The 16,000-nt window shown below is 46.9% G+C and overlaps 1 protein-coding gene across 21 annotated transcripts in view; it reads right to left on the bottom strand.

Annotated features, from left to right (window-relative positions):
- MBNL3 (muscleblind like splicing regulator 3) overlaps window positions 1-16,000 on the bottom strand; it is a 100,713-nt gene that overhangs the window by 25,299 nt on the left and 59,414 nt on the right. For all 21 annotated transcript variants that reach the window (XR_005824145.1, XR_005824147.1, XR_005824149.1 and 18 more), the window contains 3 exons: window positions 11,211-11,375; window positions 1,837-2,037; window positions 86-322 (listed from right to left, as the gene is read on the bottom strand). Coding sequence is in view for 16 of the 21 variants with exons in the window: in XM_040572826.1 (XP_040428760.1) it covers window positions 86-322; window positions 1,837-2,037; window positions 11,211-11,375 (603 nt within the window). In the remaining 5 variants the exon portion in view is untranslated. The remainder of the gene's footprint in view (window positions 1-85; window positions 323-1,836; window positions 2,038-11,210; window positions 11,376-16,000) is intronic.

Below are 16,000 nucleotides of genomic sequence, written 5' to 3'. Positions count from 1 at the left end.
TACTCTTCTCTTCCGCAAATGACACATATAACACAAATGAAATCTCTCAGCAATAGAAATATAGCTTGATAAGAGCTCTACTTACCATTGCAGCTGCAGCTGTCTGGTTCACCTGGTGTTGAGCTGCCTTGATTTTGGCTTGCAGGTGTGCAGGGGGATGAAAGTACTTGCATTTCTCCCTAGAGCATCGACCTTTGATGTAATCCATGCAAACTGTAACAGTATTTTCATTTGTGTCTATCATTGCAATATCTATAGGGTGAGCATAACGGCAATCATTCTCACCACGTGTGCAATTTCCACGCTGAAACTCTCGACAAACCTTAAAAGAAAGTCACAGTGTTGAGAAGGACATCATGTTACTCTTCATTTAGAATTTTCAACACAGAATATCAGTTCATTGGCTGAATTAAATTATGGGTATATTCTAAATCCATGCTCTTGGGTACCACTTAGACGGTCACAGGGGCAACTGGTGCTACTCATAACTGGTTCACAGTATGAGGAAAACTCATTGTTACCAATGCCAACTACCAAATGTAAGTGAAATACAGAATTTGTACAAAATGGAAAGTGACCTGAATCCTGAACCTGGAAAGTCAATGGTGTTTTGCCAAAACTCGAGGAGCTCAGTATTCCTCCCCAGCCTCTAAAGCTTTTAATAAAGATTTTAATAACTCTGCCATTTGTGTCTCAGGTGGATTTTACATATATATATATATATATATATATATATTTATGGAGCATACTCCTGGGTAGGACTTCTAATTCTAAATGTTGCAAGCTGTAGTATTTGCAATAGGTACTTATTCTTAAATACAAAGAACCTCTTCCATGTAAATAGTCTCACTGCCCTCAATAATAAAACTCTGACCTTGGGGTTACATGACAGCGCATTTGATTGCACTGCAGTGTGTTCATAAGGAGTTGCCAAAACTGCTAGCCTTAAAAAGATCGTGCAGCTCCCCATAAGTTATGAGCACTGAAGCAGCAAAGGTAGAGAAAAAGGTTTCACAAAATGGATCTTCAAGGCTTCCTTGTCTGAAGGTATGAAAGAAGGCCTATAGCTAGTGGCATAAATCACATACCAGTACGCTGTGCAGGGAAAGGTGAGACGTCACGTGAGAAAGGAAGCAATCAGCAATGCAATACAAAGCACATAACACAAAACAATATGTTTTGAAATGACACCCTTTTCCACTACCTTCCTGTGTTCTAATTTACACCTGCGGGAGCCTCTGCATTGAAGTCCTCAGCCCTTATTTCCCACAGAGCCTCTGCTCAGGGTCTGAAAGACATACACAACTCCTCCAACACTAAGTCCCAGCATGCCCAGCCAACTGTCAGGGCAAGCTTGCCAGGGGAAATGTCTTTCCAATGCCCCGTACTCAGCAATCCCAACAGCATAATGCTTGATATTTTCTGTAAAAACTTAGTAAGCTTGTCTCAAGACAAGGGAAGTGTCTGTTACTTCCACCCTCTTGTTCTCATTCCAAAACATCTCCCACTCAACTCAGTTAAAGGGCAGACTATCTACTTGCCTTTTTTTTTTTGTAAGCGTGGCAGATAACACACAGAAAACAACAATCCCATGCCTGCTCTAATGCCTACTGAAATCAGAAGAGTGAGCACTCCCAATTTTCCAGTAACTTCGTAAGATTTTGGGATCAGTCCCCAAATAAGTCTGCCCAAGCAGAGTGCAGCAGCCCGGTTTTAGGAGAGGTCTAAGTTTAACTTTGCGCTGCACTGCATGAGGTCACTCTAGCAGAGTGCAACAGTTAGACCCACATGCCCTGTTCACTCCCTTTAGCAGTATCAAATCAGACATCCAAATACCTCCAGTTTATCCGTACGCATCAGTTTCTGCCCAGCAGAGCCTCCTGGTACTGTAACAGTAGGATTTCCAGAAACCAGGACAGGAGTATTTGGTAAAAGCTCTGCAGGAACTAAGCCCATCCCAGGAGAGACATGACTCAGGTAGGGACTAAAAGCCATCGTGGGGCTTGTTGCAAGCGATGGAGTCACAGGAAACGTCGTCTGTGTATAGAAAAAGGAAAAACAAAATGTTAGTTAAAGAGCTCTGTCTTGGATTATCCAGTCAAAGCCTTGAAGCACTTCAATCCTTTTAAACAATTCTATTAGCAACATCAAAATGCTGTGCTCTTCAATCTATTCATTTATCGCCATTTACTTGTGATCTATCCGTTTCTCCTGACTCACAAGTTCGTGACTCATGCTGAACACAAGGCATCTTTATTTGTCAGATCAAAGCATATTGATGATCTTTATAGTCTAATGACACAATTAAGGATTTCATGCCAGCAATTAGGGCAGGCCCAAATAAAACAGACTTCTCATTTCCAAATAAATATCTCAGCTTCTGTATGTCTACACAACGCTGTAGAGGGACCTCAAGGTAAACTGAAGCTTCAGGACCTAGAAGCAGGTAACCCAATTACTTACACGGTTGAATTTACTATAAACCTGCACTGAGTTTCATGTTACCATGGACAGTCTGGCTCACGTAGACAAACTGGATCGTTTAGAGTCATGAGGCATCTCTGCTCCGGTACCCTTCAAGGTCTACCATTCTGCACATTGATAGGTTTCAGACTGTCAACATCCTCCAGGCAAAAGCCATTTTACAGGAACATCCCGCGCCTACACTCCATGGGAATGGCTACAAGAGGACACCAACATCATCAGTGACACAACATGCCAGACCTCATCGATTTGCAAGAGCAGATGGGTAGCTGGCTTGGAAGCGACGTGGTCAGAGCGTGCCAGGTGAGATGGCTCGTTCAGGTGGGCCATTAACAAGTTCAGGACCCCACCTTTGCTGCGAGAAGCGATGTTCCCATGAGGAGATAGAACATCAGGCCATAAAGACCTTGACTGTTCCTGAATCCTTAAGTGCCCTAGGCAGCCCTGCAAGAAGAGCAGAGGAGAGCGCAGGTGGCCAGACCAGCTTCCCTTGCCTGAACTTCTCCAGCAATTCCAGTCTGTTCGAAGAATTTCCATTCTCCTAGGTAGGCAAGATCATACTAAACTCCTAAGCAGGTATTGAAGGTTAAGTCTGTGAGTAGCCCCTATAGTCAGGGAGTTTGTGAAACTTTAAAGCGCCAGATCTGAGGTGCGTTTGGGAATGGACCCAATTCCAGTTGACGTAAAGTAACCCCCGACCACCCAGATGGCAAGAGCCTGCAAGGAAGCATTTCTACTCTCCTAACAGTGGCTCAACAAAGCCCAGGGGAAACAGCCTGTGACTTGCAACTATTTTAATTTTTCCTTCTGTCACCTGTTCCATGGGAAACTCTGGCTTACAGTTAAAGCCTGATCACATTTGCTGGCATACGTGACACTGTCCTCAGTAGCAAGAGCCTCTGCTTAGTGATAAACACAAGTGTGCTTACAAAAAGGCCTTAGGCGTGTCTTTGGCCACTCGCATCACCCCTTCCTTGCCTTTGTATTTGTATGTCCAGTCCTATGGGTTTCTAAAAGAAAATGTATGTGAACAGTTTGTTTCCTGAAAGCACACTCATCCCAGTACTTTGACATACTAGAAAACACATTGCTTGCTGTGGTCTGGAATAACGTAACCCACAGTAACACCAGCTAAGCTGACCTAACCTATCTTTAGCTTAATGATGGCCTCTTCTCAGGGTCAGAGTGATAGCAACAGCCCCCGTGCTGATAGGAAAGGTCACCTCCAGCATACATCCCACTTTCTCCTCCACAATGACAAGACACAGCCTCCTGAATCAGGGGGCCTTGGTGTTTTAAGTGTAGCGAACCAAATAATGCTCTAAGAGGGATCTCCAATGTTCCTTCTTTTGAGCCTGATCCAAGCCCTGCTTCAGCTGATGGGAGACTAACTATTAAACCCAGAGATCCTCCAGTCCACAGCCCTTCATTAAATCATTTTCTTCTCTCTTTCACTTCTCAGTGGCTCCCAGACATATTACACCTTTTGCTGCTAGAAAAGCTCTTTAAGGATCTTCAAACACCGTGACTCCCTGAACACTTTAGTGAGAAGGCAGTATCCACTGGACTACTTTCTTTCCTACGAGCACTAGTAATTACAACGGCATTTGCTGTACTTCTGTCACAATGCACGCTGTTAATTCTATTTTAAGGCGCTTCTTCAGCCTGGCCAGTCTGCACAGGATTATGCTAGAGCCTGACACACTTTGTCAGCACTTATTTTAGGCATCCATAGTAGCTTGAACCTTGCAGTACACGTGGCTTTCACAAACGTGGGCAAATCTACTTCATGTTTTTCCAGCACCTAATACAGCAGGAAACCCAGGTATCCTGAGAGAGCAGCGTGGATGCAGGGAGAAGCACTTCTCCCACTGCTCAAGGGGAAGATGCTGGGGCATTTGTGGAGCCAGGGAGTAAGGCTGGGGGCTTGCAATGCCTCACAGTGGATGAACTCACCAGAAACATGTAGGAGGATGTTTGAAATGTTCCCAAAGAGATTATATTGCAGCCTCTCCACAAAAACCACTACAGCTGGGAGGCAGGTTTTGCTCCCTGAAACACAGTCCCCATCTACGAGGCCGTACTCTCATGGGCATCTCCTTTCTTCACTGGGAGCAAGCAACACAAAACACAAGCTAATGGACCTGAACCTGATGTGAAGCAAGTGAAAGAAACGTCCATGAAGAGCAATTAAGGAGCGCTATTTATTTATTCCCGGTTCTGGGGCCTACAGAGGGGTGCACGAAGGATCAGGACGGTTTTTATTTTATTCCTGCTACTAGTTATTCACCCGTTTCCATGCCCTGCCTGGCATCTGCTCCAGCATTCCCAAGGTTTTATAGCTGTTTATTCTGCCTGCCCGAACCGTGCACCTGATGCTGCTGACTGAAAGCTACAGCTCTGCTCCACACCCTGCCCGAGGGCAGGGGACTGAAACTCAGGAGCCGTGCGGGCACTGTCGCCGGGAGACCCGCACGTTCCCCTCCTGCCCTGCTGGACGCTGATGCAGCTCCCCAGCCCTCCTCAGGCCACACCTGTCAGCAGATCTTCCCGGAAAACCCCATATGTGAACAAGAGCCTGAAGCCAACCCAGGGCTCCTCCTTCCAGGAAACCCAGGAGAGCAGAGGCAAAGCCTAGCTGGGGGAAGGCTGTATTAAAATCCAGATGCACAGCCAGAGAATGAACAGACCTCACTCAATGCATTAAACCTAAAAACACTGGGTGTCTAAGTCTGATGTGTGCTAAATGCACTGAAAACTGCTCCTTTGTAAGCTGGCATCAGGGAGCTCTGTATTTATTGTGGCTGATGAGGGGAAAAGATGGGCTGTGCTCACTGCCAGCCCCGGCTGCCTGTCTTGGATTGGGAAATCCAGTCTGGCTTATGCATCAGTACCAGTAATAAAGATGTTGCCAGCCAAATCTTTCTTCCCTTTACGTCTGTGCAGGTCCCCTGTGCCAGGCCTGTCCCGAGGGAATAGAAGCAAATTTCCTCCTTGCAGCCAGAACCCAACTGTAATTTCTACTCCAAACAGCACTCTTCCCCTTAACGTACCTCCCATCCATCTCTTGTGATTGCATCTGGGCAGAAGACTTGCCTGACAGATCAATATTTTGACTGCACGCTATGAAAAAAAAAGTCTTACAATCAGTGGACAGGCACACACGCTGTGAGCCCCTGATAGAGGGCTGCTAAGGTGGTTTCAGTGCAAAACCCAACAATGCAACTCCAAATCACTGATGAAGGAACAACACTAATGAAGCATCATGACGAAGCTTTTGAATAGCAGGCTGAAAGCACCGTCTCTGTGGGAATGGTGAAATGCTTTAGCTTGCCCTGAAGATTATCAGAAATTCCAAACGACTGCCACTGTAACTTGAGGCGATCACCTGGAGCACCCGTGGCGGTACAGGCTGTGACAAACACATGCAAGGGAAGCGCCCGGTGGGCTGGGTGAAGTCGCTGACACTGGAGACACCATGGGACAGTCCCAACACCACCTCGAGCTGCCAGGCATCAGCACGGCCATCAGCTCTGCCTGCTGCCTGAGCAGCGTGAGGTCTGACACAGGTTGCTACGACACAGGCAACAGCCAGCTCGGACAGTATTAAGAAGGTTCAATGACAGACCTGCGTAATAGGCTCCTTTTAACGACTGGGAGCACAGATGATCACCTTCAGAGCTGCAGGACACCAGGGCATGCAGCCCGCAGGTCCCCATGCCGACTGAGGACAGAGGGAAGCCCCTGGGAGCAGGCAGCCCGGCTGCAGTAGAATTAGGGATCAACTCCACCAGGTGTGTCTGAAGAAACTGAAATGACTCTTCCCTGAAGACTTCATGTATGTCAGACTTAGGAGCCTGCTATCTGCACAAGTACTGGTATGCTCTGGGGTAAAACAGCCTAATGGAAAACATCACCACTTTCCCTTGTTATCCCCCCTTAGAGCTCTTGCAAGTTCAGCAAATACAGGGACAGGTTTCCTCGCAGACTGCCTTTTATTAAGCTTAGCATATGCAAACACTACCAGTAACTCCTGAGCAGAGGAAAACAGGTTACCGTGTAGTAGCAGAGGGGTTCAAACCAGTAGCAGCTCACAAGACTCGTTTACTAAGTATTAAAATGCTTGCAAGAATGAAAACAGCTGAAATGGGTGTTGAGAGACTATCTCGCAGAGGAACACCTGCCAAAGACTCAGGCGGCTCTGTCCACAGCAACCGTTTGACTGCCCAGCTCTGAGCTCCTCCCAGATGCAGAGCACAGGAGGTGTTTGGTTGAAGGTGTGAGCACTGAGAAGGGACTGTCCAAGGGAGGAGCGTGTGTCACCAGAATGACATATGACCTGGAACAGCTGATTTTGTTAACAAACTAGAAGTTGCATTCAATTTGCCTAACAGAAATTGTGCTAAAGCTACAGCAGAAACACAGAGTGGGTGTGAAGAGGAAGGCAGTGGAGCGGTTGGTGTTTTGTTGAGCACAGCACAAGCGCTGCCTCAGGCGGGAAGTGTTGATTCTGAGTTACCTCAGCCCCTAAAAAGGGAAAGCCTGAAAATGAGAGACCCAGTAAAAAAAAAAAAAAGGCAGCTTTTATTACAGTCTGGTGATGGAAATATAAAAGATAAGGATCTTGTACTGACAAGGCTGAAGACCCTGATATTGAAGACACAAGTGGTACTGTTTAGAAAAAGCAAACACTTGTGTTCCCATGCAATGCAACTGCATGAGACTTGCTGCAAGACAATTGCTTTAGCATGAAGGCTGAGCATGCTGGAGTGAACCCAGCTGGACAAAGTGTCCAGCTGCCTGTTACCACAGATGCTTCTTTCCCCAGTCAGACCACAAAGACGCACTCCTAGCTCAAAGACTGGGCTGCTGTTGCATAAAAGTCCGGTGTAAATGCCCCATGACACCGGCTGCTGGCAGATACCAGCTCCCAGGCAGGCGAAGGTACTTGTGCTTATCCATTCTTACTATGCTTTTGACTACAGGTCCAGAGGACCAGCTTTTTGCTGCACGGAGCAAGCATGTGCCCAAAATACCAGTTCAAATCTGCTGCACTTACTCCATGCTACCGGCCAAGGAAGTTGGTCACCCTGTGCTTTATCCCCTCGATCAGTACCACAGGGCGGTGGCAGAGACCTGCTGCACCAGGAGAGAGACACAGGGCTGGGTTAAAGCCTGGATCAGGTTGTCATTGGGGGTGCATGTGACGGAGTGACGTCAAGACACCTGGAGAGACAGTTCAGTCTACAAAGAGCGTGACAGGAAGAAAAAATGTAGGGCTTGAAAGCAAAGAGTGCAGAGAGGGGAAACAACTTCCCAGGGCAGCAGTAGAAGCAGCTGCAAGGCAGCAGAGGCAGCTGTACCAACACTGCAGTGCTCTATGCAGCCATCCGTTCAGACAGCACTAACAGGGCAGCACTTCGCAAGCCACAACCAGGCACCGCTGGGTCAGTTCAGGAGTCAGTGCTGAAGCACCTCCATGGCCAGCTCCAGAAGTCTGCCTCATACCGCTGCAAAGGGATAAAACAGAATGAAAAGGGTGTGGATCAGGCCCAGAGCGCATCACCTTTTGGTGTCCTTACTTCTGCACACACGTCTCAAAGTAACCGCATCTGAGCACTGACTGAAACGGCTCTCCGTGTCAATGCCAGAACCCAGCTCTATCCACCTTCAAGCTGACTTCTACTTGGTCTTCAACAGAGACATAGGCAAAACCATCCCAGAGAGCTTCCAGCACAGTTCAGCCAAAGCCAGCAGTTAAGGCGAATTCGGACTTCTAAAAGTTGAAATTTTACTACAAAGCCTTCCTACTTGGCACCTGTGTGATCTCCCCACGGTTCCTCTAAGAGGAGTATAACATACAGAGTAAACACTCTCCTCTGTGTCCTTGCCTGACTTGTTTTTAAGTGCTGCATGAAGCCTTCTGTTTAAAACTGCATCATGGGCATCAAACATTCATGTGATTCTCAGCTTTGCATGGATGGTTAACAGCAACATCAGAGAGCAACCAGAGACTTCAGAGAAATAGGCTCACGCTAGCAACCATTAATTCGCACCTAGTAGGCTTCTGTGAGCTGTGTGCAGCAGGCAACCCACCTGGGACACAGTTCTCCAAGCAGTGGCTTCATTAAACAGGCATCATGAGGGTCCTGACTGTTGGCTCAACGGGAAGATTAGCTCTTGCTAATCAGCAGTGGTGCAAGAAGATCTGATGGTGAATGTTCAGATGCAAGCTCATACACAGACACATCCAATGCCATTTCAGGAATTGCGATGCAAAGCTGCTAAATTAAGTACTGTTTTTACACAGTAGCTCTTCTGGTGAAAATGCACTTTAAAACGTCTAGGCATTCAGCTATTGTTCGGAGCTATCAAATATACTGCTTCAAATCTCGTCTCTGGCAAGCATCCCAATTAAGCAGGCATACCGTTGATCAGCTTTCTGATCACATGGGATCTGTTCTGCTGCTGCATCTGATATAATGCTTTTTGCTTTGAAGAATTTCATGTGTAGCCAGAAGGAGGCCCCACCCTTCTCATTTAGAAAGAGAGAAAAAAAAGTTCTCAAAGCCTGCTTCCACTGGCAGCATCTTTGGAAAATCAAAGGCAGGTGAAAGAGCAGTCTCTTGTTTGTCCTGAAACTGGTGTGGAACAAGTTGGGCAGCAGGAATTACAACAAGAGCTCGTTTACTCTGAGCAACGTGTGGGAAAGCAGGAAATGAACAGTTGTCGCAGAACAAATTTTTATTTTTCTTCTTTGCCCATGTCTCCCTCATGGCACAATTTAGAAAGCAGGGACCTTTCTCATCAGATAAGGTTACCTCTGAAATGAGAGCACTAACTAGACAAAGCAACAGATACGGTCTCAGAGGCAATTTAAAAGGCAGCAGAGAAATTGTGGTAGAAGTGAACTGGACCTGCAAGATTGCGAAGTGGGAAGATGGGAACTTTCCAAAGAGGAAATCCCAAAGATATTTTGAACAGCCAGCCAAAGAGCATCCACTGTGAATTCCCCACAGAGGAAAACCCCAAATGGGAAAGGTTTGCTTTCGACACAGGGCTAGGAAACCAGTGCTACCATTTTGTGGGAATCCAGGATTTCCTTCTCATGTACATGCACTTCGGTGAAAAGCAAACTCCACAAAAAGAGGTGCAAAGATTGCAGCAGATTTGAGTTTAAGATCCAGAGCAACTAATGACTTCTTGTGGCCCATTTTCTTTTCTGCTTTACTTTCCCACCTTTGAAATTGGAAGAATTAACAGCATTTCCCTATCTTACATGGCAGGGTGAAGATAAAGCTGCTAGCACATGCAGGATGATCATGGAATAGCCTTCACAAGAAAGAAAGAACGTGCCAAACTGCAGAAATGCCTCAGTCCAGTGGCACAGTGAAGCACAGCATCACCACAAACTCTTATAGCAAACAGCACAACAGCCTCCAAGCAGGAAAAACACTCCCTCAACGTCTTATAAAGATAAACCAGTGATACCCAAACTTGTCAAAAGTGGGGTGATGGATGCTGAGTCTGAAGCCCCATCTGTGCAGAGAAGTCAGGCGCTGTAGATGGGACGCCACGAGGCCAAGTGCAGGCTGGATTACAGACTCGTATGTCTTCAGGCTAGAAGAGTTTGTCCTAGGGATCTAGTCAGACCTCCTGTGTGGCACAGCCCAAGGAGCCTCACCCAGCAACTGCACATCAAGTGCACACCGCCCCAGGAAAGACATCCAGCCATGACTTTAAATGGAAAATTCCTAATTAGGCTCACGGTTAAAAATGTGCAGCTTATTTATGTCAGCACTGAAGAGCTACTTCAAAACCTCTGACGTTTTCTTAAAGATATACGCAGTGACAGACTCAAACTCACCAGACGATTGTTGCCTCTTCCCAGATACACCAGCCAGCAGGCACAAGCCATTCTCTCCCTGGCATTAACAGGGTTCTCCAGCCTGAAAACCTGCTTTAACTGATAGTCCACAGCAGGGACAGCTAATGAAGGCTTCATCAAACCACCTGCTCTGCAAACACCTATCTCCCACAGGCTTCCCTCCCTACCTGAAGAGAAGTAAAACTTTCCTGCTGTAGGTATAAAGCAGCATTACTGTGAAAAACCGTGCAGTAGGGGCAACTGCAATGAAATTCATCTCACTCCCAGCCATAAATACCTTACAGTCTGGGTGCGATTCATCTTCCCTGGTTTTAGCCCTCGAGTGCAATGTGCCTGGTCCAAGGGACTCAGCTGGCTTCTTGCCACAGAAGAGAAGAATTCCAGCATCCTCATCCCAGTGCAAAACAGATATCCAAAACATGACACATTGGAATCAAGACACTCAATTTCTGCGATGTACATGAATTAACTGGTCAAAAACCCGGCTAGCGCTAAGATGCTTCCACTTGATGCCCTGAATCTCACAGGCACATAGTTATCAGAGGAAAGGAGCGCCACACCTTGCAAGAATATGCAGAGGCAGCATCACAGAGCCCTCTGCTTACAGCGTGTGACAACAGAGACTGGATGAGACCAACCCGAAGGCCAGACTTGCTGTAGCTCTTCAGTCCCACACTTGGATGCCCTCAGGCAGTATTCAGCACCCACCCAGATGCTGCCGGAGTCGGTGCAGAAGGAAGATCTGCCTGTTTGAGCTCAAGCGCAGGGCTGAGGCCTCCAGAAGCAAACAGGAAACAAATCTGGAGCAGCGTGAACCCAATCCACTGCTGTAACTTACAATTGGCTGTAGCTGCGCGCCCGGTAGCATGAACTGCATTTGCTGAGCAAACATGGCTGCGGCTGTCTTTTGCTGGATCAGGTTGTTGCGTCCATTTATTTCCAGTTGCGTTTTTAAGTGTGGGGGAGGGTGGAGATATTTGCAGTTCTCTCGGGTACACCGGCCCTGAAAAACATAATGAAACAGCATCTCAGCGCATGTAACACTCATGGCAGCCAGAGAAATTTAATTACGGATTGTTTGGGTTACTGTAACAACACAGTCATCCGGGCAGAGGCATTTTGGTACCTACTGTGCTACTTTTGTGATTTTCCTGTAGCAACGCAATACTTAGGTGAAGAAAAGGGCAACATGACTTCTGCTGCTGTAACACTAACTGAACGCTATCAAGCTAAATCCAAAAGTGAAGCTTCCTGACCTTAACATAATTGTTGTAAAAATAAAAAATAAAACACAAACACCGTTATTCTGAGAAGCCAGCAACAACAGTTCCAGAAGCAACGTCAAAAATTCCCCATTTTCTTGTGATTCTTTTTTTCCCCTCCCTTCCAACCCCAGGCCACTTAATTGGCCCTGACAACCAGACAGCGAGAAACAAAACTGTCTCTACCACTTACTTCCCCAGCTGCTTTGGGTAAAACGTCAGACAACTTCTCTGTAAAAAGTACCTCTGATCTTCAGCATACATGTAGCCTGAGATACTGAAGATTAGCAGTAACAGGAATAATAACTAAAACAATTTCCCCTTTGTGCTTTCATTCATTAAAAGCCACAGTACTTTGCGTCACTGATTACTTTTCCCCCCTAAATAAACAAAAGTACAAGTGAAACCTGTGGCTCCCAAAAAAGCAGAGTATCACGAATGACACAAATTACCTGAAATAAACTGAAAGAATCACTTTCAAAAACCATCTGTAAACAGTACCTTGCTTTAATAGTGTTTGCAAGCAGTCATATGAATCTTCAAATAAATAAAACAAAAATTTTAAAAATAAAATAAATAAATAAAAAATAAATGCCAATAGTCCACTAAGCACACAAAACTAGTGACAAATTTTAACATTAAGAATAAATAATTCTTTAAAAATAACGTGGTTTTTTTTTCCCTTTCTCTATGTTTTTCCTCCTCGAAAAGAGGCACACAGAATAACAGAGACATTTTGTACAACTCATGCACAAGTTTTATAAGTAACTTTTATGCAAAAACGTTTGTGTGGTTTTGGGTTTTGTGCCTTTTTTTGGAGGGGGAGGAGGAGGGAAGAGCAGGGGGCATTAATTCCTTGTGGCTGTTCAGAGCCTAACAGAACAGGGCCAGACCTGAGGGACGCAGAGCTGTTACATGACGAATAACTAAGAATTGTGACTGCAGACAGCAAAGGAATAGGACCATCCATTACCCAGCCTGTGTCCCGGGCATTCTCTCCGAGGGCTGGACACCGAGTTCTCAGCCTCAGTATAATTAAGTGTGCTTTCGAAAAAACAAAAGGGCAAACGAGGTGATCTCCTGTCCCTGCCTGTTGGCAGGATCACACACAGCATAACCATAACCCCATAACCAGATCCACGTCCGTACCCCGTTACATGTCACCGGACACAGGGCTCCTCAGGCTCGTGGAAACCTCTCTGCGACGTCCCCTGCCTGAACTGAGGGTGCTCCCCTGGGGATTTTTAAGGCCTGTCTCTGCCAGTACAAAAGTACAGGTGGAATCACTGCACAAAGCCAGTGACACACTGGAGAGGATGGGTTTTAACCCTCTCAGCACACCAGGAGAGGCAGGCTGCTGGAGCTGCAAGCTTTAGGTGTGCTTTCTGCCGCCCCTTTCCTGGTAGGGACAAGGACTTTGCGGAGAAGAGGGCTGCAGAGCTGGTCTGCAGCGTGGAAGGGGCTGTACAACGGAGTGTCAGACCGGAGACAGACTCCTCTTACCTGCTCTGAGGCGATCAAGCACAGTTAAACAAAACTCCTGGCTCACCACTGTTATTTAGAGGCAAATAATTAAACGCAGGGAGTGATGTGCTAAACCTGCTGGGACAGGAAAAAAAACGCTCGCAAACTTCTCGCTCTGCAAAGGCAGGCTTCTGATCGTGCCTTGCTCCTAGAGGAGGTGCTAAGTGTCTCCTGACAACCAAACTGGAAAAGAGGAGGCTTTTTAACGCTCTCCTTTTGGCTTCTCTGCAATCCAACAGCACCAGATCCCTAGCAGCGAGCTAATTGCTCACAGGCCCTGAGTACATGAATCCTCATCGCCAGACACTTTCTTACATCTGCTTGAAGTGAGGGTAAAATGGCACCACGCAGCTCGCTGGTGCCCAGATAAGACAGCACTACTAAAAGGTAAATAACTGCGTTAAACCAGGAGGAGAAGGAGACTCCTTTGGAATGAGGTTGGCCTGGGTTGCCCTTCCTGCTTCCCAGACTGACCCTGCTCACCTTGCCTGCAGACAGGAGGACCAGCAAAAGCAACCGCGTTGCCTCAAGGTGACGTTAGACACCATCTTGAATTTATTTTTCCAAACCAAGCTGTTTCTGTGATCTGTTTACGGCCTTCCCCTCCCCAACCCGTGTGCACCGAGGAGCTCACAAAGAAGGTGGCGTCTGTCCGGCTCCATAGGACCAGGTCCCTCCGCAGCCCTTCCCATCACCTGGAACCAAACAGGAGCCCAGCGTTCAGGCTCAGAGCACGTCTGCAGCATCCCACCGCCACAGCTTCTGCAGGGATGCAGACCCACTCAGAGCCGCGTGCCGTCTAAGCTACAGCCTTCAAGGGCTTACACGTTAATCCTAGAAATTCTTCCTGGTCGAAACTTGGCACGAGTACCTTGTGTTGGGAAAACACTAAATTTCTACCAAATTTGGAATAAATCTGGGAAGTTGCTTCCACACTGCAGGAATGGAGAAGATAAAACAGCTACCGTTTTTGTAATACTTATAGGGTCTACTTCAGCTAGAAAAGGACTTTGCTATTCTAACTGAAATTTTGCATGTCATTGATAGCAGGCGCCCCAGCTTGGTGTCAAGCTTTGACTCTTTTTTTCCCCCTTCAAAACAGAGTTTATTTGATTCCGGTTGGGGGGTTCTGAAAACAAAATGTTTTTGTTACCAAGAAAACAACACAGGACATGAGGCCTTGTCTGCAGACAGAGCCGTGAGCAGAAATCAGTGCCCAAAAGGAGGGCTACCGGTTTCAGTGAGGATTTGTGATACTCGTTTGCAAGGAACTAAGAGCTGCGGAGGTGCGCAGAGATGCTACTGCAGAGCAAAGGCTGCAAAGTGCAAGCACTGCTGTCGTTCAGGCCTTCTGCGGCTCCAGGAAGACTAAATGAATCACCATGGCATGCAAATTCAAAATCACACCTTCAACCTCGCTCCCACTTGTCATCATTTTGGTCCCGAGCATCGTTAACTGCTGCATTTCACCATGACTGCTTAAAAGCCACAATCGAGAAGAGTTTCACTCTCCAACTCCACTGTCGATTCTTCATCTGACGATGAATGTTAGGAACTGATGGTGTGACAGAGACAAAACATTCCTGTTCTCGGCAACCCCGGTTCAGACATCCAGCTATGAAAAAAACTTTCAAAATCGCTCTAAAGCAATGGGCACTACTGAACATCCACGCTGGTAGGGCTAATCTCTTCTTCTACACTTCTATCACGAAGTCCACAGTTCCCAGTACTTCTCAGCAACACAAAAGCTTTCCAAGACTGATTTCGGCTCTACGAAAGCAGCCAGAAGGAAGGAGGAACTGACATTATTCACTTCTCAGTACCAGCTGAAACACAGCGGGGAAAACAACAGGGAACTGGTAGCAAATCTGCTGCGTGGATAGTGGGATGGGGACAAATAAGGACAGCTCCATTTTACACCTGGGTTGGCCTAGGAAAATGGGAAGCGAAAATAAAACAGGAGTCAGGCTCCTAAGCTTCAGACGAACATTTTTTTACCACTAAAAGGCACCGACTGTTTTGATGCAGTGAGTAGCTGCGGCTCCAGCATATCGATGTTCAGCACAAGGGCACGAGATGGTCTCAGAGCCCTACACAGAAGCACTGAGCACCACACAGGAAAGCGCCCACCAAGCACCTGAACTGGACGGCTGTGTGCATTAGGAAAGGCACGGCGAGAGACTGACCCACGTCAGTGAGCAGCGTGCTGAGCCTGCTGTAACCACTGCATCCATTGCGCCGGAACTGGTGGAGTTTGTTTTGGTGCTGTTATTTCAGCCCGAGTACCGATTCCAGGCAACACACATTCCCACCCTTTCCCAGGGTGGCACATGAGCCTCCAGCCAGGGAATCACCACCCAGCAACAGACTCTGCTGCTGGCCTTGGAAACGTGCTAAATATAGCCATATTTTCTGGCTCCTCACGAAATGGAAGGAGTATGAAGGACCATATTCATCAGCTTCCTTGCCAACTAGAGCCAGGAGGGAAAAGCATATGGACTGCAATTCCCCAGGCTTAAAAAATGGATATTAAAAATAAATCATTAAAGCATTTTATGAGAGTATCTTCTCCCCCTTCTTCCCACATACTCCCCCACCCTTACAGGAGGCTGCTGGCATGTGATTGACTCTGTGTTGCCAACTGAAGTCATGCTGTGATGGCGCATGCTGTAAATGGCTGGCATCTGACATGAGCTAACGTGACAGCAGCTTGCAGTGTAGGTAACAAAGCCAGCTGTTTTGAGTGTAGCACTGATGGCAACGCACTTAAATCCAGTCAGAATACCTGTATTACACCTGCCTCATTGGAGTCTGCTGGGCTGCATCTGGTCGTCTGCACCCT

This window comes from Cygnus olor, chromosome 13 (assembly GCF_009769625.2).
Source record: "Cygnus olor isolate bCygOlo1 chromosome 13, bCygOlo1.pri.v2, whole genome shotgun sequence".
Lineage (NCBI taxonomy): Eukaryota > Metazoa > Chordata > Aves > Anseriformes > Anatidae > Cygnus > Cygnus olor.
The sequence above is the reverse complement of the archived record's forward strand: the minus strand, read 5'-3'. Positions and strand labels throughout refer to the sequence as shown.